At 37.3% G+C, this 26,732-nt stretch overlaps 1 protein-coding gene across 1 annotated transcript in view; it reads left to right on the top strand.

Moving 5' to 3' along the window:
• Positions 1-20,598, top strand: part of RAB2A (RAB2A, member RAS oncogene family) — a 30,799-nt gene extending 10,201 nt beyond the window's left edge. Inside the window, exons 3-7 of the mRNA XM_008644948.2 lie at positions 2,464-2,546; positions 3,889-3,981; positions 7,552-7,663; positions 16,652-16,720; positions 18,961-20,598. Of these exons, the coding sequence (XP_008643170.1) occupies positions 2,464-2,546; positions 3,889-3,981; positions 7,552-7,663; positions 16,652-16,720; positions 18,961-19,056 (453 nt within the window). The 3' untranslated portion in view covers positions 19,057-20,598. The remainder of the gene's footprint in view (positions 1-2,463; positions 2,547-3,888; positions 3,982-7,551; positions 7,664-16,651; positions 16,721-18,960) is intronic.
• Positions 20,599-26,732: the final 6,134 nt, after the last annotated feature.

The raw sequence follows: 26,732 nt of genomic DNA on the forward strand, positions 1-26,732 counted from the left end.
CAGTTTAAGAAAGCCTACACTTTCTTTTAGTTTTGACTTCTTTGAAATAGTTTGTCCCCCTTGGAAAAAAGGGGAGGGGACAGAAAATTCTCAGATGAAGAAGTAAAGTAATAATGATGCTTAAAAAAAAGCTGTGGAGTATATTCTACATGCCTAACCCTGCTATATTGACCTTCTAGATCTAGTTCAGAATGATTCTGTTAAAGTAGCCAGTAAATTATATATATAAGGTGGTTTTATTATATAATATGTTTTTATATTATATATAAAATAAACTTTAATATAATGGAGCTTCTTTACAGAAACTCAGTTTTCTTTTGCTTAGAATGAAAGGGAATTTATTTTGTCTTGTCCATCGGTATATGTAAGCACAAATTAATTATTGCTATATGGAAAATAATTGTTCAATTAATTGATTAATTCAAAATAATACTTCACCAAAGAAGATACCATTTTCTACCCTTTCCTTAAGGAAGCAATGATGTTTAAATTTCACCATTGTCAAGTGAGGCAGAATTAAAAATATTACAGTACTTTTAGGATTTATATACTGAACTTTTCTAAGTAAGTGATTCTTTTAAGAGTTCACAACTCTTACATTTTTGTAAGATCTGCTAGAACCTGACATGTTGCTTGACCATGATTAACTTACTTAGGGAGATGAACAATTTCATGTGTCAGGGTGGAATTTATGAAGGTGAAACAGGCAATCTTAATGTGTTAGGTGAAGCCCAGGTCATGTATGAATTTAGGCAATCTATGGAATACCCTGGTAACAATAAGTTGTCTATTTAGCAGGGAAGTGTTTCATTTATCTCCCACCCACTTGAGCTAGTCACCACATCAAGAAAAAGTTGTAGAGCTTACTTGAATGTCTATGTAGGAAACCAAGTATTGCACTGAAAAACTGTAGGTTTTTTTACTATTTCTTGGTGTATTCTACTGGTTGTATTCTATTACCAAAGTTTACATAAAGATGTTTCCAAAGTTTACATAAAGATGTACTTGGACTCTTGGCCAAGAGCAAATGTGAGTGTATTCTAATGGTATTGAAACAATTAAGTATGTTGTACTGTATTTTATAACTGTTTCCACTGGAATGGCTAAGATAAAGTGTTTTCTTAAACAGAAGTTACTGTCTATTCTGGAAGATAAGGATGCTTTCTGAAGATTGAACATGTCTAAACTTGTTGTGCTTGTTCTTGTTCAGTGACAGTATCTAGATCAAGTTCTCCTTGAATTCAAGATGATCTAGTATTAAGAAAAGTACAATAACTGAGAAGAAAAAGTTCTCCATAGACTTATTTTGTAGGCATGGCTGAAAGGTAGCTTGTATTTGATAAATATTTCACTGTTATGTTTCATGGTTTTAAATCAGGGCAATTTCCTATACTTATACAGATTTACTGCATATAATAGGGGGTTTTTTTCAGCATTAGTATTTCTTAAACATGTTCTGTGTTATCTTTGAATTATGCTAAAGCATCTGTTATTGCTAAATATTAGAAGCAAATATTTCTTCTAGCAAGTGTCAAGTGCTAGATAGGTCTTCTGAAAAACATGAGCATGAGGAGCTCAAGATCTGCAACCATGAATATTTATTTTTCAGGACTGTATTCTTTTGAGCATATACTTCTAAGTGCTGAGATTTTTACAGAATACTCTTCTGTGAGAACTATCTAATTTATGTAGACTTTGAAGTTTTTCACAGTGTATATGAAGATGACTCTTGCATCCTGTAGCTGCTTTGACAAGCATTATTTATCAAGTACAGAGGAAATTGATTAACTGTGGAGCAGAATTGTGTAAAATTGAATTCACAACCATTTTCTGTTTTTTCTTAATAAAATGATTACTGAAAGAATTCCATCTGAAGACTGTTGAAAGCTGGCTGCAGTTTATGATATAACGGATAAAATCTGCATCCTTGGCCTTCCAACAACCTTTACACCAGCAGATGGTGGGCGTAAAGATGTCATTCATCATTTATTTACAATGGACTTTATTTATTCTAGTGTCAACAGCTGCCCCAGGGAGCAGGTTATTGAATTCAAATGTGAAGCTCTGGGTTATTTGCTTCCTTTCAAATTTGTCTTCAGAGCTTAGTTGCTAGGAGTCCATTCTGTGCTCTAATAATGATTCATGTATTGTGAAGCCATTCAGTAAATTGGGTTGTCAGGGATTTCCAAAAAAGGTTTAGAGGTCTTATTCTGATTTTTTTTTCTTTTTTTTTTCTGTTTTAACAGCACTGTGCTGTAGTTGGTGTCTTCTCCTTATGTGCCTTCTCTTCCTGTTTTTGGAGACTTTGTCCCCAGTTGTCCCCTTTCTGATTTCCCATCCATACTCTTCCTTATCCCCATCTCTCAAAAGTAGAATTCTATGATCCTGTGATTCTAAGTTCATGGTTTTCAGGACCAAAAAAAAAGTATTAGATATGAAGTAATGAAACTTTGTGTTCTACAGGCAGGGCAGGAGTCCTTCCGTTCCATCACAAGATCATACTACAGAGGGGCTGCAGGGGCTTTACTAGTGTACGACATTACAAGGTGAGAACACCAACTGGATTACAATGATGTCTTTGTAGAATTGTGCTATGGTGTATAGCAGTGCTAAGTGTCTCATTTAGTTTGGCTTTTTGTGTAGATATTGGTAATCTAACATTGTATCAACCTTCTTTAAGTGCTCTAAATCAAGATATAGCATATGTAACCTACATACTTCCAGTTTTCTCTGTATGGTAGTTGAGAAAGTATGCCCAAATTCTCAGGAAGAATGAAATAAAGTATTTTTATAAACTATTGACCTCTGGATTTCTCTTTACTGAGAAAGACCTGAAAATATTTTATTAATTCCTTTCTAATGTTTTTATTATCATGAGAGATAATTTTTCTTTAATTATAGCAGAATACTTTTACTGATGTGCTATTCTGCAAAGGAGTGAAATAGTAAAACATAGAAGTTTGGTTACATAAAAAATACCAGGAAACTTCTACCATTGCTGTGTTTATGAGGTTTGGAAAATACAGGTCTTAATCTGGTAGTTTTTTAGTAGGTGTTCAGAAGTTACTGAAGTTTCCCTGCTGTATTAAAGTATCTACATACAGTTTATCTGTAAAACTCTGGGTATTCTGGCTGGTTTATGAAAATGTTCAGGCTCCAAAATCTTATTGTGTGCCTCCTTCTGTAGGTCTTGGCTCTTGTTGTTGTATTGAGCAATGCCTTGTACTTTACTACAAGATTTCCTTTTGTTCCCTTTTTATTTCTAAATATCAGGAAGTAACATATTCTTTCTATTGGATTTCCAGTTAAATTAATCTTTGATTAATAAATAAAATACGGTATCTTAAAACCACTCTACAAGCATGGGATTTAATACTTGGTGTACACCTTCTGTAAAAACTGTAATGTCACATTCATGCACCTCACTTTAAAATACTTTATTGCTGAATTTATTATTCAGCTTCTAAACTCACAGAAGATTATCAACCACTTTCTGCTTTCAGTAAAACAAATACTACTATGTGAGTATGCGTTTATTTGTACTGTTGTTTGGATTGGTTGAATCTGATGGGTAAAATTCTGTTCCTTTAAAATTCTGTTCAGCAGTTTTTGTATGTATATAAAATTACAGATTCTTACAGCTCTAAGAATCCTCTTTACAATTTGTAGCAAACATGTTTTCAATTACCTTTTAGTCAGAGTTCATTAACACTCCTTGTTTGCTAAATTTTTGTTCACCTGTTCTCCCTCTCACAAAGGGATTACTAGCTTTTATCCCCGGAGCATGTGCACTAATAAGTGAGTTGGTTACTCAAGTAAAGAAGCTGACTAACAGGGGAAGGATTTCTTAAAATACTGCTTTTAATGTTCATTCTCCTCCCTACTTAGGAGGGACACTTTCAACCACTTGACAACTTGGTTAGAAGATGCTCGTCAGCATTCCAATTCCAACATGGTTATAATGCTTATTGGAAACAAAAGGTAAAAATTGATCAGCTGCTACTTTGTAAGAGGGAAAGATTTAACTTCTCCATATTTCAGCTTTTGGGTTTTCTTATTTGTAGGCAATATGTGAACTTTAACTTCCCTTCTGTCATTTTGCATAGTTCTGTGATGAACCTAAAGCCTTTCCTATTCTAATTAGACTAATACAAATGTGCAGCACATGGATCAACTATGTTACATTCTGAATATCTGTTTTGGAAGTAATTTTACTTCCAAAGGATTGATTGTGAATGCATGTAGCAACGGATTTATGAGTTATTTTCTCATTATGCTTTTTTGTTTCTGGAATCACCAATTAGAAACACCTAGATCTCCCCCTTATTAGAAGAATGATTCCTAAATGGAGGTGTTCTAAAGTGCTTTAGTTTTTGGTTAAGAATCACATCAAAGAAAGTGTCATTTAAAAAAAAAACCCGATAGTACAGGACTCACATCAAAAACTTCTTTCAAATGTAAGAAGTGCATACCTCAGTGATTGAGACATTTCTGATTTGCAAGCCTCTTCCATATTCTGTACCTTTTAGCTGGGGTTGGTGTCAGAGAATGCTTTTTCACCATTTCCTGGTAAAGTCACTGGGTGATGAAAATACAACTAAAAGTTTTGGAAGTGTTACCCAATTTGTAATCAATTTACCAGTTACTTGGTCGTCTTATCAGCTAAACTGTGTAAAATTGCAAAATTATTCCCTGATGATGCTGAGACTTCGTAGTAAAAGTCTTAATATATTCACTGACATGTTTTTATTATCTTTAATTCTTCTGGTTCTTGATCTGGTGAATTGTAGCATCATGTCTAGATTTTTTTTTTATTTGTTGGATGCAGAATTTTTTCAAAATATCGAAAGCATCACCTCAGAATTTAATAATCCATTAATTATGGGCCTTTGTGTAATTGACTTGAACTTATGTCCATGCCTCAGCAATTCTTGAAGGTAAAGATGCCAGTTGAAATTACAATGTGTATGTGTGCCCCTGAAAATTTCACAAACAGCCAGATCGTTTCTTAGATGCTACTGGGAAACAGCTCTGTGATAGTGAGTCTGGGTTTGCTATTTGGGCCTGTTGAACTTTTATTTTCTTCTTCTTCCCCCTCTTCTCTCTTCTATTTTCCCCCACTGCCCCACCACCCTCTACGTCCTCCTGAAAACCATGGTACATATTAAGTAATGGTGAGGTTTGTGAACTTCTTTTTACGTTACCTGGTAAATGACTGACAACTTTCTTTTTAATTGAGGAACGTGACAAGCATAATCTTGACAAATTAATATAAAAAATGTAATCTTGTCTTATTAAATGAAGCTTTGGTAAACCCGTGAATGGCCCTGACCAACTGTTTCTATACTTGTGTGAGTAAAAAGATGGCACTGAGAGAAACAGTAGAGTGTACTGTTTGCTTGAGATAAGTTTGCGTACTTAATTGACATCTGTAACTTTCTGATTATTCTTAGCTGTTAAACTACATTTTCATGTCTTGCGTTCTGCTGATGCAGACTTATTTGCTACTTGCAGCTAGTTCAGTAGTTCCCAGTTACAAGTAGGTTGTATTCAAACAATAAATACACTTAAAATGTGCACTTTATATTGTTACAGATTAAGGTGCTGCATGAACTAAAAGTATTAAGAGTTTAACTTAAAAGTTTTAAGCTTTTTAAAGGATATTATTTTCAAGGAGGACAAGAAGAAAACTCCTTCAATTTTACTGTATTTTCCTGAAAGAGTTCTTATGGTAGGGCATACTACTAGAGATGGGTGGAAGGAAGAATGTATGCTAGCATAACAGTTTTGAAGAAATAAATACTGCTCTTATGACTCCCCAAAGTGCACTTGACATAAGTTTGTAATACTGATTTATTGCTGGATTTGAAGAGTATTGAGAATTTAATTTGAAATATAATGGCTGTTTGTTGAAAACATTGCAAATACTAGTGTTAAAACATTACAAATACTGTACTTAATCTTCTTTCCAGAACAAAGCATAGCTATATTGATCTAGTAAGACCAAATGCTTCGAATTATTGGAATGGAGAGAGGAAGACAACTGTGGTTAGTAGAAGCAGCTAAAGATCTTTAAGAATATGTTTAGGTATCAGTATTGAGTTTTGACTGGGCTGTCATTGCAGTTTTTGATACAACTGCATTATTTCAAGTAAAAAGTTATTTGTTTATGTTCTGTCATGGAGATAACACTGAAGTGAGTCAAGGTTTTAAATAAGGTATTTTTGAAAATAGCATGGTAGTAGCAAATAAAGACATTGCTCAGGTTGAAAAAGACAATGTCAGCTAATACTGGGAATGCTTAAATATAAAGAATGTCAACTTCAAAATTGTTTTAAGAAGATATTTCTTGTATCCTTACCTTCAAATTTTTTTTAATATTTAAGTAATGTGCTGAATGGTATTGGTTCTGTAACTCATCTGAGCTAGCATTTAGTTAAAAATCACGAAAATCTGCTTTGCTGCAAAATAGATGATGCCACAGTGAGTATTACCTATTTTTAATATATGTATAATTACTCAGTTGGGAAACACTGAAGTCTAGTATGATACTCTTTTATTTGTATACTGACAGCAAATTAAATACATCTATTTGCATGCTTTTTAGTTAAAAATATGTATCTAAGATATTTATACATGTACAACTTAGATGAAAATTCATTGAAATATATATCTTACACTTATAAATCAATAATAAATTTATCACTATTATTGCTCAAGATGTAATATACTTGCAAAGAAGGACAAACTCTGAATTCTTTGTTCCTAAAGGAGTTTTAAAAAGTAAGAGTAAAATACTTATCTGTATGATGTAGAGAAATGGATTTGTCTCTAGTTGTCCAGTCCAAGAGGGTTTTTTTTCTGCTTCTTTGGGTAATGTTTAACTTTGAATTAAATTGCTTCCAAAGCAGGGAGCAAGAACTTGTGTAACACTCACTTCAATTTCTTTAGCTGCTGGAGGGCCAGGAATTTCCAAACCTAAATTCTGACTTACTCGGAGATGCTAATGTAGTTCAAAGCTAATGTAGTTCAAAAGAATTTATTTTTTGCTTTTAAGTTTTTTATTAGAACAGAAATTGACTGTGTGAAGTTTTGCTACTGAATAGAAAAAATGAACTTTATTTTTAGAACTGTTTACTATTAAGAAATCACTTACAAAGCTCCTTTATCAGCTCAGCTTTATAGTATTGAATTGGTAGGTAATACTATACTAGAAGAGTATATGTACTGAAAAGACAATGTCTGAAGTTAGTATTCAAGGAATACCTAAATACACACTCATCCTGTAGAAAGCTGTTTCATAAAGTCTTTGGTAAGATTTATGTCAGCTAGGATATATAGCTCAAGTGAGTGTGATGCCTGTAACTATTCCATATACTGTAAGTGCAGGGCTTACAGTAATTCTGCTTTATTTAAGGGCTTGACTAGTTATATACCCAAGTTCTGATGGGAGCTCTTGGCTTCTCAGGCTTATAAGCATGGCTGTGAAGGATAATCTTTATATGGACATGTTAGACCATGTAACTTAACTTTTTTTTTCTTCCATCTTAGTGATTTAGAATCTAGACGAGAAGTCAAGAAAGAGGAGGGTGAAGCATTTGCACGAGAGCATGGACTTATCTTTATGGAGACATCTGCCAAAACTGCTTCCAATGTAGAGGAGGTAACTTTGCTCAGCACTGGCATTTTATTTAAACACTTGCTTTAAATTACACATTTGTATAGATACTATTCCTCTAGATTCTGGGTTCCTTAACTTGAATTAACTGCTCTTTATATTATGAGAAAGACAATGTCCGTGTTGTAATTGATTGCACAGCACTACTTATATTGTTGAGGCTTCCTAATTATTGTACTTGTGGGGTTTTTTGAAGCACTTGATCAGAGAAATGGCTAACTTCTGTCTGTCATGAAATCTAAGAAATAAGGCTAGAATAGATTTGCTAGTCCAAAGCAAGCCAAGCTATTGGTATTCTTGGTAGATGTCATCCTAACCTGTTCTGAAGGCTCCTAGTATATCACAAGCTCTTCAGAGCAATCTCTTGCAGTGCTTTGGTGTTTGTACTGTCAACATCTTTCCTCTCTACTACCTAGTAGGAATCTTCTTCAATTTGCACACAGCTTCAATTTTCTGTCCTCTACGGAGCTGCTGAAGAGGTTATTGTAGTCTGCTATTTATTTAATTAGTTTTTCAGTTTTTGCTACTTTTAAAGAACTTAAGTCTTTTCAAGTTTGGCTTATAGCTCATATTTCTGGACACATGTGAGTTCTTGCATCTCTCACCTTGATTTACTGCATTCCTGTCTTGAAGGGTGGTCATGGTCAGCTGACCTCAGCTGCAGCTGGATGCCCACCAAGTTGCTCACTCAGTGCCTCTGTCTAGCAGGATGGGGGAAAGAACCAGAAGAGCCAAAGCAGAATAATACTCAGGGGCTGAGACAGAGTTTTAAAAATGAAGGAAACAGATGGTTGAAGAGTGACAGAAAGGCAATCACTTACAACTTCCTACACACAAATCGAATCTCAGCCAGTCTCTGAGCAACAGCAACTTTGACTGCCCTTTGGTTTTTATTTCTAAGCATTAACTCATGTAATATGAAATACCCCTCAGGCCAATTCTGGTCAGCTGTCCTGGCTGGTTTGTGCTCCCCATGATTTTGCCTACCCTGTGCCTAATCACTGTTAGGAGAGGGCAGAGTAAGAAACAGTGACACTCAGCAGTAGCTAAAACATCCGTGTGTTACCAACACTGAATTTTAGTCACAAATCCAAAACACAGCCACATGCAGACTGCTGTAAAGAAAACTAACTGCATTCTAGTCAGACAAGTACAGTGGTGGATAAAGAGCTCCAGCTGAGATGCTAGTGCTATGTAAAGCAGAAAGATTGCTTCACATGTCTTTCAAGCCCATACTCAGTTCATCCACACTGACGTTTTTTAGAATAACATGATGTAGTTCATCTTCTTTTAATCTCCCCCTATTCTTTCCCAAAACTGTCCTAAATTCAAAATGGTATGTGACCAATGAGGTATTCTTTTATTGGTAAAGCCTTGTAGTTACAAAATATTTAAGTTTTTTTAAAAGTTACAGTAAGCTACAGATGACTTTCACAGGATTCATTACTATCTGATTCTCACATAATCACCTCTCTTTGCATCAAAAACTATGTCCTAATGAATGAATTGTCCAGTATCTAATGCATCTCTGATTATCAGGAGGCAAATGAGCATTAAGTTCTTTATCAAAAAGCTCAAATAGAATCCTTTCCTTTCAATTATACAGGTGAGTGATGTGTGTGTATACTAACTTTCTAGTTCTGGTGGAAAAGCTTCAGGATATAATCCCTTTCAGTGACAATCAAGTGAATTCCTTAAATGGTGTTCTCAGTAAACACTAAAAAAAGTGGCACGATGTAGAATAGTTAACAGCTACAGAAGCAAAATCCTAATTTCTAGCATTTTCTTTATATGAACAAATCAGCTTCTGTTGGTAAAGTTTATTTAAGCTGTTTCCCTTGTTTAATCCTGATTTCCACCACTGTGGAATACCTTAGTAAATCTGTAGCAGGAGCAGTACATGGACCTTTTTGGTGCTTGGATCTTAAAACAGTTTAAAATTGTTCATTATGTTCTTCAGGATTATGCCTCATTACCTACATCTTAAATAGAAATGGATGATAAGGAGTGGAAAATATCCTCTTGGCTGTTTATTTTGTGTAAGGCTGTTGGAGAAATTTCCACCCTGTTTGCGTAATTGGTAATAGACGGTAGGGAGTGGGAAATAGATGCAGGCTCTTCCTTCATAGTTACTTTGGAGACTTATAAGAATTCTCTGTAACCACAGAGTTAAGTCATCATATTTGATGTGGAGTGGGATTGTGTAAAAAGAGTTTTTGCATCACTGAGAGGATAAAATGATTACTGGGGGGAGGCTAGCCACAGGCTTATAATTTGACTGCAGTGCAAGGACAGTTAATGCTAGTCTCTTCAGCAATATCGTACTTATTTAAACAGGAGGTTGTTAATTTCCTTTTAGCCTCTGTTTAAAGCTGTAAAGGTAACCAACTACCAAAATATTACTGACTTCTTGTGCCTTTTTTTTTTTTTTTTTTTTTTTTTTTTTTTCCTTCTCAGTGATTTCTAAGCTGGTTGGAGTTAGTGTAGTGTACACTCTAACATGCATGGCTGCGGTCTTTCTCGTGATGGAATCCTGTTAACTTTTAGAATCTTGGCTATCATATTTGCTTTACTTTGTTGAATTGTGGATGGGTGATGTGTACTCTGAGGTACTGTTTGCAGACTTCAGTGTTGCTTATTTACTTCTAAGAAAACACTGATGTCCATTGGGAGGCTTTTCACTCATACACATGTTAGTCTGGGGTCTGTACCCCAGGAGGGTTTGCACTTGTTTTAATCACAACATCTGTTGATTTCTGACCTCTCGTTAAACCAGCACATAATACATAAGAATGTTTTTAAGTCTCGTTTGCAAGAGGCATTAGCAATTTTATCACATTAGCTTTTTCACAGGTAGTTCAACAGTAGTATATGACTATTAATTGTGGTCTTACCTGCATCCTGCAGTTCAGTTTGCTAAGAGCCTTCTGCTTGGGCAGGGGCAGAGTAGAGTCACCTGCATGGTCTCAGGGTGACCATGTAGTCTCCTATAGCACACACTGCTTAACTTCTTGTGCCTGGCATATCAATGGTTTGAATCCATTTATGTGCACTGGTTCTCAAGAATTAAGGATACCTAGCTGTATTTGGGAAGCTACAGTAGCTTTGTGCATAATCTTTTCATTTCAGAGTACTACTTTTAATAATGATGAATGTTGTGACCAATCTTAAGCCAGAAAGTTCTCTGGATGCTGGTCAAAGCAGTTCTAGACAACATCAGCGTTCAGAAGCTGATCTCACCTGAGTCGTGCCCTTGTATCACTGACTCCTGGTGTGGGAGTTGGTTTTAGTAAGTTGTTTCCCATATGGAGCGGTGCCTATGCCAAACTTAAGAGCATTATTTGTGTTATTCCAAGTTGTCTGCACATAAATAGAATGCAATAGTAAATTCATTATTTAGGATTAAATCTGAGTAGACTAATGGTTTTAACTGACCAATGGAGCACTTCTGCTACATGGAGCTCAAGTTCCTGTAGCTTCACCAGTGGGATAGATAAGAGAACAGAGATTGCCTTTTGTAATGTTCTGAAGGGTGAAAATGAAAATCTCTTGGCAAGATTAGATTCTTAGAGGCATCTTAAGTTGAACTGATTTTTAAAGTGTGCTTTATTTCCCTTCCACATTCTCTCTGAACACTACTAAGAGCTGGGAAACAAATAGTTGTTTGACATGGTAATATAGAAAGCAGGGATTTAGTTAATAAAACTTGAAAGTCATAGGATGTTAATAATTTTCATAGCAAGGTAAAGTGACACAAGAGGTAATCTGACTAGTACTTGCAAAAGAGTAGGATTTCTACATCATGAGTCCTTAAAAAAAAAAAAAAAAGCCCACCCAAAAGTTAGGTTTATCTTAACTTGTATCAAAACCAGTATTCCTTCAAGCTTCTAGAAATCAAAGCGCTGACCTTTCAGCAGTGTGAAGCTGACATTTTAGCCAGTTTCTCCTGTGAGAAGGCTGAAGTGTGAAGCTGACATTTTAGCCAGTTTCTCCTGTGAGAAAATGGGGTTTGAAGCTCATGTCACTTCAGCTGTGGAAGGGAGAAGGGCTAGGATACCTGGCTGTAGTGAAGATACACAGCTTTTAGCTCCTTGTGGCAAATCCTTGGATTGTGCCCCAGCTTCACAGTAAGGAATAGTGGCTCTGCCATGGTGCTTGGGGCTTCTGGGCATCTGTGATGAGAATAAAAGGTTTCAGTTAACTGAGTGTTTCAGGCTTTATAGAAGAACATGAAATGTATGATACTGCCTGCCTGACCTGTAGATTCCTGGAGAGATGGATTCTTAGTTCTAGGGAATTTATCTTTTTTTTTTTTTTCCTCAAGTATTCTGTCCTGTGTAACTGTTCAACAACAGCTGCAGGACTTTTAAAGTCAGTTTGAGCTCTAGTAATATGAATCAGCCCAATAAGTTTGTCAGAAAGATTGTGCCTCAATGGGGACATAAATTGTGCTATCAAGTTCTGGTTTGTGTCTTTGCACCTATATTTCAAATATAAGGTTACAAATGTGTTGGGGTGCTTTTGGGGTGTGGATCCATGATATAGCACCTTACTACTGCTTATAATTAATCCTTCTGCATCCCTTCTAGCATGCTAGGCCTCTTCCTGAAAGATCATTTAGCTGCAAAAGGTATTGCCTTACTGTGTGTGCATAAAAGAGCTGCTCAGAGCTTTGGAATCTCACTTTATTAAGTGGCCATCCAGTACCACTTACACACTGGGAAGGTGCATGCTTTAGGCGTAAATCCATTTGTTGTCCATATTGTTACTGTTTCCAAATGCATTCTTAAATAGTAGAGTAATCTAACTATTTTATCATATTGTACTGCTAAAAGATAAGATAGGAAGTTGGAGAGGAGGAGGAAATTCTAGGTGTTGGCTGGGTCATGCTTTAGAATTTGTGTTATATTTAACCTTTAACATTCCTCATTTAATTGTAAGAAAGAATCCAGAAATACTGATTGCCCAATTTTTATTTCCAAGCATTAAATTTAATTTTAACATTGCCACCAGAGGGCAGCATGTTCCACGAGCTGGCCGTGCCGAACGTGATCTCATACTTGATTTTAGGCAAAGATGAACTTGTAAAGTGTTGAGTTTTGAAAAGTATCGGTGATTCATTTACGGGATTTTCCTGTTATGCTCAGCTTGTAGTGAAGTCCTCAGATTCTTGTCCTGTTGTTAGCTTTCTGAGAAAGACAAGCGACATTATTGACATCTGCAAGTGAAAACTACATGTAGCTGCTCTACTGATCATGTTCTGATGCCCTTAGCTTATTATTACTCCTGCATACAGCTTCCATGAGACAGAGGTATCAGGAACTTACTCCCTTACCTGTTTCTTGCATTGTTTTTACCAGTTGCAGAATTAATTCTTCCTGGATTTGTCTCAAGGGTAGTAAACCTGCATTACTTATTTGTGTGATGATACGAATGTTGAAGTTGATTTAATTCTACATTGAGTGTTTGTAGGATTAATTTACCTAAAATGTGGTATCTGTAGGGTTTGGTTGTTGCAGTTTTGTGTTGTTTGGGGGGTTTTTTGGGGCAGGTATTGTGAGACATGGCCTCTTGATTCTCATGTTGGACTATGATCTGGGAAACTCCTTATACAGATAATCTAAAGTGATATTACACTGGTATATTGTGATTTAAAAGCCTCTTTTGTTGGCTTTGCAGTAGGTGCAGGCATGACACAACAAGCAGATCACATCTTGCAGGACTCATTTTCCCACTTGTACAGTAATGCACTTCTCAGTGGGGTACTGCTGTTATTTGGAAACCTAGTTATAATGAGCACACAATTGAAAAACACGTTACATTAAAACAAATCACTGAATAACTTGTATACAACCTTTTTTTAATGCTGTGGTACAGTTATATTCAGCAGTCTCATGCATAAAAGCATCAGTAAGTTGTGGTTTAGAAAATTACTGAGTGTTAAACATTAAATGTAGACATTTTCCTGAAGTTACATTGTTTCCTTGAGTTTTCCCAAAATTTAGTCAAGGATTTTTATATTTGGAAGTCTAACATACTGATTTTGCAAAAGTCTCTCACTTTTGGGAGTAGTAGAGGTACTGTGTATGAGGGCCTTGCCATCTTTCAGGTGATTGTACATAAATCCAGGGTGAGTCTGGTACTGCCTCCCCTGGAGTGGTGAAAATGAACCTGAACCTGATTTGGGATGGACAAGCATGAGTATCTTTGTCTAGTGTTTTAGTAGCAGCAGCATTATGGGAATGTACAGTGCAACTGCAGTAGGCTTGGTAGGCAGCCAGCTGAGCCCATGTGGGCTTACTGGTGAGGTCTTGTGTGGAAGTGGCTAAACTGCACCTGGATCCAAGTTGGTGTGTGAAGTGCTACAGCTGTGTTCTTGCAGTCCCCTGCATGTGGTCTAATAAATCTAAACTGGATTTGAGGGGAAATTGCTCTGTCTTTGTGCATCTATGGTTCAGTTAATCTGAAAGTATGATAAACTATAAATAAATTAAAATGTCCATAAATAATTAAGAGTTTACAGTATACTGCATGTTCCAGATAAGAGTTAGAATATGCAGTATTAAAAGAGATTTTTAGAAGAACTCAATTATACCAAGTTTACCTTCTTGTCTTTGCTAATTGGGGCACTAGCATGCAATACCAAAATCTGATAAGATATTTCTAGAGCAGGTAGACTGCTGTTTTAGTGATGTTCTCAGGTGATTATTTTGAGTCTGCTTACACTTTGAATCATAAGTTAACATAAAATATGTGGATGTGAGAAACAAATGGAAGCATCAAGGGATTGAAGTCTCTTTTCATGGCTGATTAGTAGCAATTTTTTAGAGTACATAAAAAGAAGAGAACGTGAGGTAGACTTACTATGTGCTATATTCTTATCATTTGTTTTCAAATAGGAATTACTTCTGTGGCCCAGTGCAACCTGGCATTTTGCTATGCAGAGCAACAGTATGTGCTGTTTCAACACTAAATATGTTGTGCACCAGAATCACTGATGGGAATGGGGTAGTCTGATTATGACTTCAGGAGAACTGAAATGATAGAACTGAGATTAATGTAATATTTGGTTTTTTCAGATCAACAGTTTCTTGGCCAATATGTTAAATATTGAAATATACTGTACTGAACTCAGTATGCTCTTTTGCTTTGTACAGTACATGTGTAGTAATAGAAGGAATTTTGTGTTTATGCAGTACTGTTTTCCAGTGCATTTTACTGGTTTTTGTGAGGATAGATGCATTGCTACAATGACTGTTCTTGAGTGTAGTATCCAAGAGAATTTATTCTCAGTTGTATTAGATTGGAGTCTGTTAAAATTCTAGTTTGTTGCTCTAAAGTAATTTTTGTAGATTTAGTGTAATTCTCATGAAATTAATTCTAAGAGTCTTGGTGTACTTAGCCGGCATCTTCTAGAACAGTTAGAAGTGCCAATTGTTAAGTGCTTGTTTACATGAAGTTATCATAATGCTTTTTTAAGACTTCAAGTTCTGTTTAGTGTCCCGCTGAAGTAGAAGTATCCTCACAGATTCCAGCTGTGTGAATTTTCAAAGTTGACGTATACTTTTCAGTAGGCACATGTATGAGGCCATTACAATAATTAGTATGTTATCAGGAACAAAGATAAGTTTGAATTTTTTTCCTTACATAGAAAACTTCTGTTTCTGAGGAATTTGAATCAATTCGTAGTTGGCCAAAAGCCAATTTTTCTTCTCAACTCTAACACGTGTTTGAAAAACGAACTCGCTTCCTAAGTGCCTTGTGAATCTGCAATGATTAATTCTTCTCATTATTTTGCTGCAAATTCTCATGACCCTCTGTGATGATTCGATCACCCACTTAGAGTTTATGCATATTCATATCTCTCTGCTCCTGCTGCAGTCGTTCAAGTCTCCTTCACTGGCTGCGGTGTGTGCTTGGTGCAGTAATTGAGCTGCAGTAGATTGATTACTCTGGGGAGCTGTAAGGCCTTTAAAGGTGAAAACATATCAGTCCTGTTAATTAGGAAACAAAGCTCTGGTGGCAAGTTCAGCAGTCAAATGCTTCCAGTGTAGAAATGAGGAAAGGTATGATTTGTTCCTCTCCATGAACCCTGTTTACTTTTTTATATTTGAATTAGATCTGTATTTGCTGTAATAGGCTTGTGCAGAGGGTTGCATGTCTTGTATGATTGCATGGTGTTGGTATTTTAAAACAAAAAAACCTGTATGTTTGTTGTAATTACTAGCTGCTGTTAATCACCTCCTAAATTATACATTATTTTAGGCATTACTTGACCTATAAAGCTAAATGAGAGATGAAGAATGGAATCATTGATTGTAAACTTTAACCAAAACATTTATAGCAGTCGCTTTTTCAGACCTGAGTGTTGAAGTATTTTCTCTGAATTAAAACAATAGATTTTTAGAAGTTATAAAACCTGGGGCCTCTCCTTTCTACTATTAAGATGTCTGTTGCCCATTGTGTGCAAGATTAATTAAAGAGAATACGTTCTTAAAATTAGGTGAATATTAAATGATAGCATAAGGTTTCATCCAGCAGACAGCATCCTTACATCATCATTGTAAGTACCCTGTGGTTTTATGTTGCTAAGCACTCTAATCTAGAGTGGCCTATTACAAAGATATTAAGGGTAGGGGAAACCATCTGCCACACAATCTATCCATAAGGGTCAGAAATAAATAATTTAAAAGTAATTTATATATCTTAAAAACCACTTTTTCCCTGTAATTACTGGACAACAGATTGTAGAATACGGATGTTATGAAAATGCCACTGTTTTTGTAAACAGCGTGTGATCCATTGCTGCTTCAGGGTAAGTTATAGGATGCTGTTGTCATACCTGTTTCTGCAGAGGTCAGGAAGGAAAGTCTCACTGAAGCAACTGCACAAGAGATTGAATTCTAATTAGTGCATCTTACACCAAAGGGTATTGCATTCATTGTGTCTGTCATCTTTTTTCCTCTGTTTTAGGCATTTATTAACACTGCAAAGGAGATCTATGAGAAAATCCAGGAAGGCGTTTTTGACATTAATAATGAGGTAACTTTTAGTACTCTGAAGACTCTTTGCTTTTTAAAAGTGCAAAATTCACCTTCCCTAGAAGGCTGAACAGTAAAAGATTTGTCTGTTCCATTTGCATCTAGAATGCTATTGTGATAAAAATGGATTAAAATAAGTGACCCTATCCATCCATGAAGCATCGCAAAATAATATAAATCCCCAAAAGAGAAGAAAATCCACTTTCATCCACTTCTCCATATGGTGTCATCTGTTTTCAAAGATAATTTTCCACTATGTAAATGGGGGACCATGTTGATATGCCAGATGCACTCCATGAGCTGTCCAGTGTAGGGGAGGGATTGCTTTGAGAGTTACATAAAAGACTTTTGAAATGTTCCTGGTTTAGGTGGCTGGATACTGTAGGGAATAAAAGATTAGCCATTTTGGTTATGCACATTACTGAAATTACAGATTATTGGGACCTGTGCCTTTGCTTGTTTGGGGTGGGGGTGGAGAACTGGAGAAAGGGGAGCAAGAGCTAGAAAGACCTATAATGTCTCTTGAATTTTGAAATGATTGTGCTGTTGAAAATTTTGAGCAGTTAGGAGAGATGTTCACAGCAGTAGAAAAAGCAGATTCAAATTCAGAGGTGAGAAATAGACATACTAGTGTTGTATAGAAATGTTAAGATTGTATAAGCTCTCTGTTAATGTCTCATAAAAAATTTGGCAATGTGAGGTGGCCAGTCTTTTGTGAACACCAAGTTGGTTTTTTTATCCTTCATGTCCGTGAATATTGTTGCTGAGGTGCTTAGTAAAACCACATGTGAAAATCTGCACCACCACTCTGTTCTGTTTCTGCTCTGTGGAGAGGTGTGTCCAGACTGTCACTGTGATGCTTCTCTTAAACATTACAGTCCTTGCAGAATTGTTCAGAGTAGGAAAGGAATTGGCAGGACTCAAATTAAATAGCTTCACCTCTTTCTGCTCAATATATTTCAACATGAGAAACTGTAGACTACTGAAAATATTACTCATTACTTCAGAGAGGAAAAAATGAGAAACTTCAGTAGTATGCAAAGTAATGCATCAGGAAACTTGTAGCTAAATAAGACTTGAATAGTAATCCTTCAAACTAATTCTGACTGTAAAGTGTGTGTGCATGTTGGTGAAACACTTCTTAAATTCAGTCCACTGATAAAAAATTTAAAATTCTTTCACATCTTTCCTGAAGAAAATGCAGTTGGTAGTACAATATAAATTGGAGAGCAATCAGAGTGTCTGAAAAAGCACGCTTGTTGTATCTGTCGGGTTTCATATAGTAGCTGACTGCTTTACTGTGCCTTAAGGAGCTCTGATTGCAATATGCTGTCAAGAGCCAACAGTCCGTGCTACTTATTTGGCTTTATGCCAAGTCTGGCTCCTTGATTCCTCAAGAAGTTGCTATCAGCCCAGAGGGGGCAAAACCAATGAGCCATAGGGCATGCTTTTTATTAAAGAGGAGTCAAAGAGCGAAAAGAAACCACATCAGCTGCTGTCAATACTGAGCGAGTGCCAGAAACCCGAAGGCTACCACTGCTGCAGAACAACTGCCAAGCACTATAAATCTGAGATTTGCTGTGACGCAAAGTTTCCTTAAGAGCTTAATTTTTGAAGCTACTGTATTACTTTTCTCAAAGTGCTGTATTTTTAGGTAAAATCCACTTGAGGGAGTGAGGGTTAAGATATAAGTGTGATTTTGATGAACGAAAGAGCTACGCTGTGTGTGGGTTCTTGGCAAGTAGCCATGTCTTTTGGGATCACAGAAATTATTGATGACACAGAACACTCGTATGCCCTTAGCCTCTACAGCTGATTCAACACAGAAAGAAATGCTGTCTAGAGAGGAAAAGTTTTATATTAAACTATTAAACTAGTGGAGATTTTGGCAAGAGGGGAGAGGTTACACATTCTTAGCAAATGCTGTGTATTTTTGAGCCATGTGCCCAGTAGTATTCAAATACAATTCTTGCTCTGTGGGTTTTGGCTTTGTTTTGTTTTGGTTTTTTTTTTAAGAGTTTAAGCTACAGAGTGTAACATGGAGATAAAATTTAAATGAGAAGGAAGCCATCTTCCTTTAAATAATACTTAATCACTAAGAACATGCTGTGAAAAAATTAAAAACTTTGCTATATTTATTGCATACATTAGGAGAATGTGTTATATGATCTTCTAAATAGAAAAAGTATCTTTTCAAGTATATTCTAAAATACTTACAGTGTGTATTAAACTTCATTTCAGGCAAATGGCATAAAAATTGGCCCTCAACATGCTGCCACCAATGCAACACTTGCAGGCAATCAGGGAGGACAACAAGCTGGAGGAGGCTGCTGTTGAGCCTGTTTTTACTTTCTAGCTGCCTGGATGGGGCCTACTAACTTGTTTGTTCACCCTTCTCTCCCCCTGCCCCGCTCACCTCCACTTCAATTCAACTGAGACATGAAACTTGTAAGTTGGTTTCCTGTTGCAGAAGACTTTATCCTTCAAATTCTTGTATAACTTTGAATAAATGGTTAATGTTCACTTAAAGACAGATTTTGGAGATTGTATTCATATCTATTTACATTTGATTTCTAGGTCAATTGATGTGATTATTTTTGTTAAATGTTGTCTTGTGCCCTTGACTACGAACTGAATTGTATTAAACACTACAAAATCATCTGAGTATTTTAATCAGTTTGTGTAGTTAGGTTTCCCAGCTCCTGAGGTTACCTAATGTTTAATATTGTAGAGCTGTCCTCAAGTTTTTTGTCAATTTTCAAGGCTATGAAGAGAAGCGGAAGGACTCTTTTAATTCTGTATTTATCACTTTCTGTATATATAGTTTAATAACCTGCTTGGGTGTACTTGCCAAGCTAGAATTCTTTAATGCATTTGCATAAAACCTATACTACTTAGAGCTTGAAAACTACAGAAGCATTAATAGAAATTGCTTGGATGCTAAATTTGAAGCATTTTTGACATTGTTAGCATGTTCATGCTCCCCTGTCATTATCCTGAAGTCCAAGAGAGATGCTTAATGTATATTACTAGAGGCTACATACGTGCTATCTATTTTAATGCCAAATGTTTGCTGTTTATCCACAATTTCCACAACACCTCTTCAGAAATGGATTAGCTGTTTGCCTTAACAAATACTATAGGTAAAAACAGTATGAATGAAAAGTAGAGGAGTTGATAAATTTAAAATGGCACATTTTAAAAACATTAATCTTCTCAATGTTTTTTTTCTTGTTTACCACTTGATTTCTAGGTATATTTTTCATGCAAGGACAGTTTTTCAACCTAAATGTATAGTGGTTGTGTAAAGTTTTCTTTTAGTGACAACTTGTAATCCTAAATATATGGTAAGCATCTTGTCTATTGTGAAGAGGGTGTGAAAATAAAATCTGCCAGTTTGGAAATCTTGATGAAAATCAAAACTACAACTGTTTTGTTAATTATTATGGTCATGGCTGGCAGGGGGGGGCATATTTTTCCTCAAATGAAAGGGTTGCAACACTGCAAAACAAAATCCTGTGTTTTAAGTGTTTATTTGTTAAAATACAGAATTTTCATGTCACCTTTTGTACAAATGTGCAAACAACTGAGTTTCCATCTCATCCTATTTAAATAATTGCAGACAAAAGGGTGACACTAATGCTAGGCCATGCTTCATGTATTGGGGGAAATAAAGGGGTGGGGGGCAGGCAGTGACTGCAAAACTTTTGTCTTACTGGACCAATACTGACTGCAACACAACACTGGGGGAAAGGGATCCTCATGTCACCCATTCTGATTGTCAGAACTTGAACATCCAGAGTGAATAAACTTCAGCCTGATGGGTGTAACATAGCAGTGGTTCTGAGATTAAATAAAATTTGAAAAAATGGTGTGGAACCTTTTGTTGGTATCTTGGGGAAGGGGGAACCAATATGGATTTATGTTAGTTGCTGACTTCAGTACTTTTTTACACACTTAGGAACACTTTCAGCAATGTAATATAATTGTTTCCAAATTTTAAATTAATAAGATGTTACTCCATTTGCATACTTTGAACTGTTAATTGTTTATTATACAAAGTTTGCATTTATAAAGCACTCTTACTGTTTCAGTTGGAGTTTGAAAATTGTGTTGCATGACAGTAAAACCATAGGACTGAACTGCATGGATGACAAGGGAAAACTGGCATGTTGTAACTAGCTGTTCACAAGAAAGAGTGAATGAACAAGACTATTAGCTTGAATTAACTACTTGAAGTTTTTTTCCAATTGGTAATGTTGTAGAATTCAATTGCTTGAGATCAGAGAAAAGTATGCTCTTATCTAGCAGACTAAGCTTCATTACAAAGGGGAATAAATTTAGCCATAGAAATGGTCCATTAAGGGAGCAGAGCGGGGGGGGATTTGTACCCTGTCTCGAGAAGAACAAAAATGCATGCTGTTGTAAGTGGTGATGATTTGAAAAACTGAAAGCTTCTGACAGTCTCTCATTTTCTGAGAACATGGAAGAGGTATATAGAATTGCCCAGGAATCCAGGGCTAGTACAATAAAGAGCCACCAGTGCTGCTTTTTGGGATGTGAGAGGGGCAGGGGGAATACGCTGTGACTTACTAAAGTCACGTATGCAATCAGTTGCTGATCCTGCTGGTTTGGTCCTGGCTCACATGCCAGTCTTAGACTCTATGTTATGTTAAGACTCTGGTACTTTCAAAGAGTAGCTGGAACAAAACTGAAATGTCTGTGCATTCTGGCTGGCTTTTTGTCACAAACTTTATGCACACATAAACCTTTTGTTGCTACAGAAATATCTGTATTTTTGTAGGGGTTCTTTTTGAGAAGCCCTGATGCTATTTTCTGCAATTAGAATTTGAAAATTTTGTAACACAGAACCTAGCAGGAGGGTTTACTTCTAAAACATGTGCTTTGACAAGATGATTCTTTCACAGGTTTCAGTTTTACTTGCACATGAGTGACTGATAATTTGCTGGGATTTCATGTTGAATTCCAGTTGCTTTTGTTGGTTACGTTTTTACAGCCAAAGAGCCAAAACATGTAATTGTTTCCCAGCAACTTGTACAGCTGCTACATGTAATGTGAAACTGTTGATACCAAAAAATCGTACCAAGCTTCAGTTTTTCCCTTAGTCCTAGTTTAGAATATGGTATAAAGCACAGTTAACTTTTAAAAAAAGGGATATTGGGGTGCTAAGCCATTTAAGCATGACTAAAGACTTGTCTCTACCATTTCTGCTAAAAATTAAATGCTATGGAATTTTGGCAGTCGTTGAAGAAAGATTAACAGCTCCCCCTCAATCTTAGACCTGTGCATCTCTTTTGGCTTTGGTCATAATGATTTATTCTTGTGCGGATCAGACTCAGCAGTGAGTTAAGGTGAAATGACTGCCAAAACACTTGCTGATAAGCTGAAGTAACAAGTGTCTGAAGCCTATAGCAAGCAGTGAGCGCCCATCCCCTGCTCCAGGGTTGTGTCCTTCCTGCTGTGTTAAACTTTTTGTGACACTTAGTTTGTTGTGGTGGCTGTTGAATAGCCTTCTGCTGCAATATTTATATGTTGTTTGGGTTAGAAGTGGCACACACTAAATGACATACATTTATATTGGGTAAGTTATTTCTGCCTTAAGAGTTCACCTGTGACTGACTGTTAGAGCACTAAATCTTTTCTTGGAAAGAAATTGAAAACTCTTATCAGGCTCAAAAATACACTTGAACTGAATCTGAATTTTAAAAAACCAACAGAACATGTATTAAATAAACTTAGAAATATCAAAAGACAGTTTTGAGCATTGCAGGATTTTTTTTTTTTTTAAGCAGCCTTTCTTAAAGAGGGCACCCCAATGTGCCTGTATTTTACTCAAAGTTGTTACCAGTAGGGTATTGCTTTTGTAAATGCTGAGGCCTGAGGTAGTGATTCCTCTTAACAGACTGTGCTTTTGATTCTGCTGTGTGTCCTACAACTTTCTTCTTAGGTTTTTTAGTTGGTTTGTTTGGGTTTTTTTTTCCTTCTAAATCAAGTTTCTCCTGTATATCATCTCCTTTTTCTCTTTTCTGTTTTCATTTTGTTTCGTTCAAACTGAAGCCTGTGAGCAAAATGCTGCTCTCTGTCTTTACTTGCTCCACATCTGTAACTCTCACACTTAGAGGAGTTTGCCCAGTATGGGGCATTTGTTTTAGGGGTGGAAGGGTGGGGCAGAGGGAGAGGGGGAGGTGTGTGCTATCTGGCTGCGTGATACAAAAGCGTGAAGGAAGTATTCCATGGGCTCTGTTACTTGTTAGACCTCCTGTGTGTACTGGTTTGCATGTGTGGGGGGATATAATTTGCCTAGTCCTTTTCCAGTATGGCATGGGAGGAGATAGGGGAGACAGAGGAAGACTAACAGGTTTTATTTGGATATCTGAATAAATTCGTTTGCTGAGCTCATATGTATGATTTGTATATACTTAACGTTCCTCCCCCTAGAATCTCTGGGTTTTCTTCTGCCACATTACTGCAACGTAACTTTAACAGTATGCAGTGGTGATTTATTGTAGTACACTACTGAAATCTCCATTTGTAAATAATTCAGGCGCTGCTGTGTAAGTAGCTGATGAAATGTCTTTACTGGGTCTGCCGCATATGAAAGAAACCACAACATTAGGCAATAAAAACTACTAACAGAATGTTACGAAACCAAGACCGTGACAAAAAAAGCAGCATGTTGTGGATCTATCATTTTTATTCTTGGGACAGATTTTATTATTTTTGGAACTATTACAAGACTTATGTTAAATATTGTGGATGATAAGAGGAAACAGACTCTTGGCAAACATGGAAAACCAATTACAGCATATTACCCTGTTCCCCTTCCAATAAAGGAGGGGCAAAGCTAGAAGTTTATTCTTTGCTTAGCATCTGGGGGGGGTGGGGGGGAAGCATTGGCTTGAGGAAAGAGATTGTTGCTGTAGCAATCTTACTGCAGTCAATCCAAGTTGGAGAATGCAAACCTAGTGTGCTCCACAGTCAGTTATACCCCAGCCTAAAAAAGCATACTGTTATGAGAGTGCTGAGTAAAGAAATGGCTATTCTGTACCAGCAGATACACTGTTCATTTAAAAATACATTTTAAAAACTTGTGTTTGCTTGCATATCTGTGTTGTGGTGATAGGCATTTGACTTGATATGTAAACTGAAACACATCTGGGATTTAACTGCAACATCCCATAGCTCTGTGACATAGAGGTGAAATAAGGCATAGGAAAAACCTTCTTCAAAGTTTATTTAGAAGTCTGCACATCCATTTGTATTCCTATCCCAAATTACAGTTCTCATAAAATTGTCCATGGCAGCATAAATGTAGATGAATTGATGCATCAGTATGTTTGTTGGAGTTCCCCCCCCCCAGCATAGTTATGATTTTTTAAATTCCTTTGTTAAAGAGTCAGAGATATAAATGTTTATATTGGGCAGATTCTTGTTGATGGTATATTTGTAAATTACAGCAGGATCTAATTAGCCTTTCTTAAGTGAAGCCCAGTTCTATTACTTTTCCTAGATTTAAACATAAAATACTGGGAGGCAGGAAAACCCTAAAGTGTGAGGACAGTTCAAAGGAGACCAAGGTACTGTGCTAACAATTGTCAATTTAACAGTTTCTGGGTTAAAGCAGTCAAGTAAACATTGCATGTTCTGATTATGGCATGGGAAAACATTTTCAGATGCAGGAAATGTCTGAAAGAATGTGACTTTAAAAACAGTTAAATTGCAAGGATACTTGGGAAGACAGAAATCCATGGGGTTGCTTGCTGTCTCCGAAGATGAGGCAGGAAGAGGCTGTCAGTGTAAGAGGCATTGCCCAGCACCTGAGCACTGGCACCCACACCTGGGCAGGTGTTGCTACACGAGGACGGTAGCACTGGACTGCCTGTGACAAAGGAACTTCTAAATTTGTACATTGTTGCCAGGTGCGCATTTGACAGCACTAAGACCGGAGCTGAGGCAGTGTTCAGAATTTGTAGGACACATGTGAATGGTTTTTAGGAGGAGGGGTGTGTTACAGAGACAGCAGCAGAGGAGATGGAGCAAATCTACTTGTCAGCTGTTGGCTCAAAAAAAACCCTGAATCAATGTACCACAAACACCTGTCTGTGATGTGTGCAGCAAAGCTTTGTTTTGAATGTAGTTAGAAACAGATTGTCCTTATGGGGTTTTTTTATCCCATTTTAATTTATGAGGATGACTGGACCTTGGGTTGCTGGTTAGTGTCATGTCTAAAGTACTTAAGATGGAGAATATCAGAACACGAAAGAATTCCTGTGTCTGGTGCCCTTGAGTCAATCCAGCCACTTCTAAGCAAAAGTGACTGACTGACCTAAACTAACTGGTCACCGATGAAGGTCTGTCAGCTGTCAGTGGTGCACAAAAATCCAGCCGATGGGCTCTGCTGCTCCTGCTTGCCCAGTGTTGTTCAACTTTCATCTCAGAAGTAAAACATTTCTGCACAGAAACAAAAGTGCTTGTGGCATCTCCTGTAGTTACTTGCTATGAAGCAGAAATTAAGTTTGTGAACTCATGTGCAATCTTGTGATCCTGTCTGGGAAGTTTTTCTAAAAAGCCACTTAATTCCAGAGAAAAAGGTGTCCTTATGTGCAGGACTGACCACTGTGCATCATAAATTAAGTGCTTTGGCTTTTCTGTGGATTCCTCTACAAGTCCAATTCTATTTTCCTTCCAGTGTACTTCTCTTCCTTTTTGTTACTTCTCCCACCTTTTTCTTCCTTCTTTGGAGTTTGGGTGTCTTTTTAAGGGAAACGATTCAAGAAAAAGAGCAGCATATTTACAGTTCCCTTTTGTTCTGGAAGACCTGTATTAATTATCACTGGTAAAACAAAACACTTTTATCTACTTCGGGTGAAGTGATGATTGCTTGTAACAGTGCCACTGTGTAAACTTAGAGACATAGTTGGTCAGAGACCCACCTATTTAACTGCTAAATCCCGGCTCCTGGATCATCCACCAGTAGTAGAACTCTTCAGTACGATCACAGAAGAAAAATGCACTTGCCTATTAGTCGTATTTTTGGCCAAGCACCATCTGAATGGTGGGGTTTTGTTTGGTTTCAGCTTCATTTTGAAGGTGTGTGTAACTTCATTCTGTCCTGGCTTTCCAGTTTAATTCAATTGCTATGCAAGATGAAAAGCAGCTTTCCTTCAATGAACTCTGAAATTCTAAAGTTGTGGGGTTGTTGCTCAACCAATCGAAAAGAGGATCCATTAGAGGAGAAGCCTCTACTGAAACTGCTGCTTTGTGAGCCAAGACATCGGCTTGCTTGCTGCAGGAAGAAGACGGCTCATTATCGGGCGCTGAGAGACAATGTGTTGGAGTCTCCTCTTCCTGCTCCACAAGGACTGAGGCGTCTCTGAGGTAAGCAAAGCAGCAATGCGATACTCCCTAGGCTTATCAACCACTATCAGCTGGATCGTCTGTTTGCTCCAGACTCCACCTTTACTTGGAAAGTGCTTGCAATTCCATGAGGTAATTCTCCCAGTGCTGCGGCTTGTTACCACGGCCATGTGCTCCTAGCGTGAGCCAGGACAGAAAATGAAGAAAGCCTACCCCGACATCCCTGTCCCGTAACTTCCTCTTTCTCCATCCTGCCGGGGCCGGCTGTTGAGCTTCGCGTGCTGTGGCTTTGGCCATCGCGGCAGCGCCCGGTCCGGCCGTGAGGGGAGGGAGGGCAAAGCAGCGCTGGCCGGGCGGAGCCATCGCCCTCCCGCCGGCCAAGCGGCCCGACCAGCTGCCCCGGGCACCCCACGGCCGGCTTAGCCACAGGTGCGAGCTAGCACCTGCTCGGCTGGCACCGGGGCCGGTATAAATCTGCGTTATTTTGATTAAGCTCGGATTGATTAGGAACAGGTCCGGGCTAACATACCATAAACACCTATTAAACCGAAATAAATACGTCTACAGGGGGCTTAGCTTAAGCGGGTGCAGCTTTGCCTGCGCGGGGGGCGCGGAGGTGGCGGCGGGCACCGCAC

This window comes from Corvus brachyrhynchos, unplaced genomic scaffold, assembly GCF_000691975.1.
Source record: "Corvus brachyrhynchos isolate BGI_N302 unplaced genomic scaffold, ASM69197v1 scaffold60, whole genome shotgun sequence".
Classification (NCBI taxonomy): Eukaryota; Metazoa; Chordata; class Aves; order Passeriformes; family Corvidae; genus Corvus; species Corvus brachyrhynchos.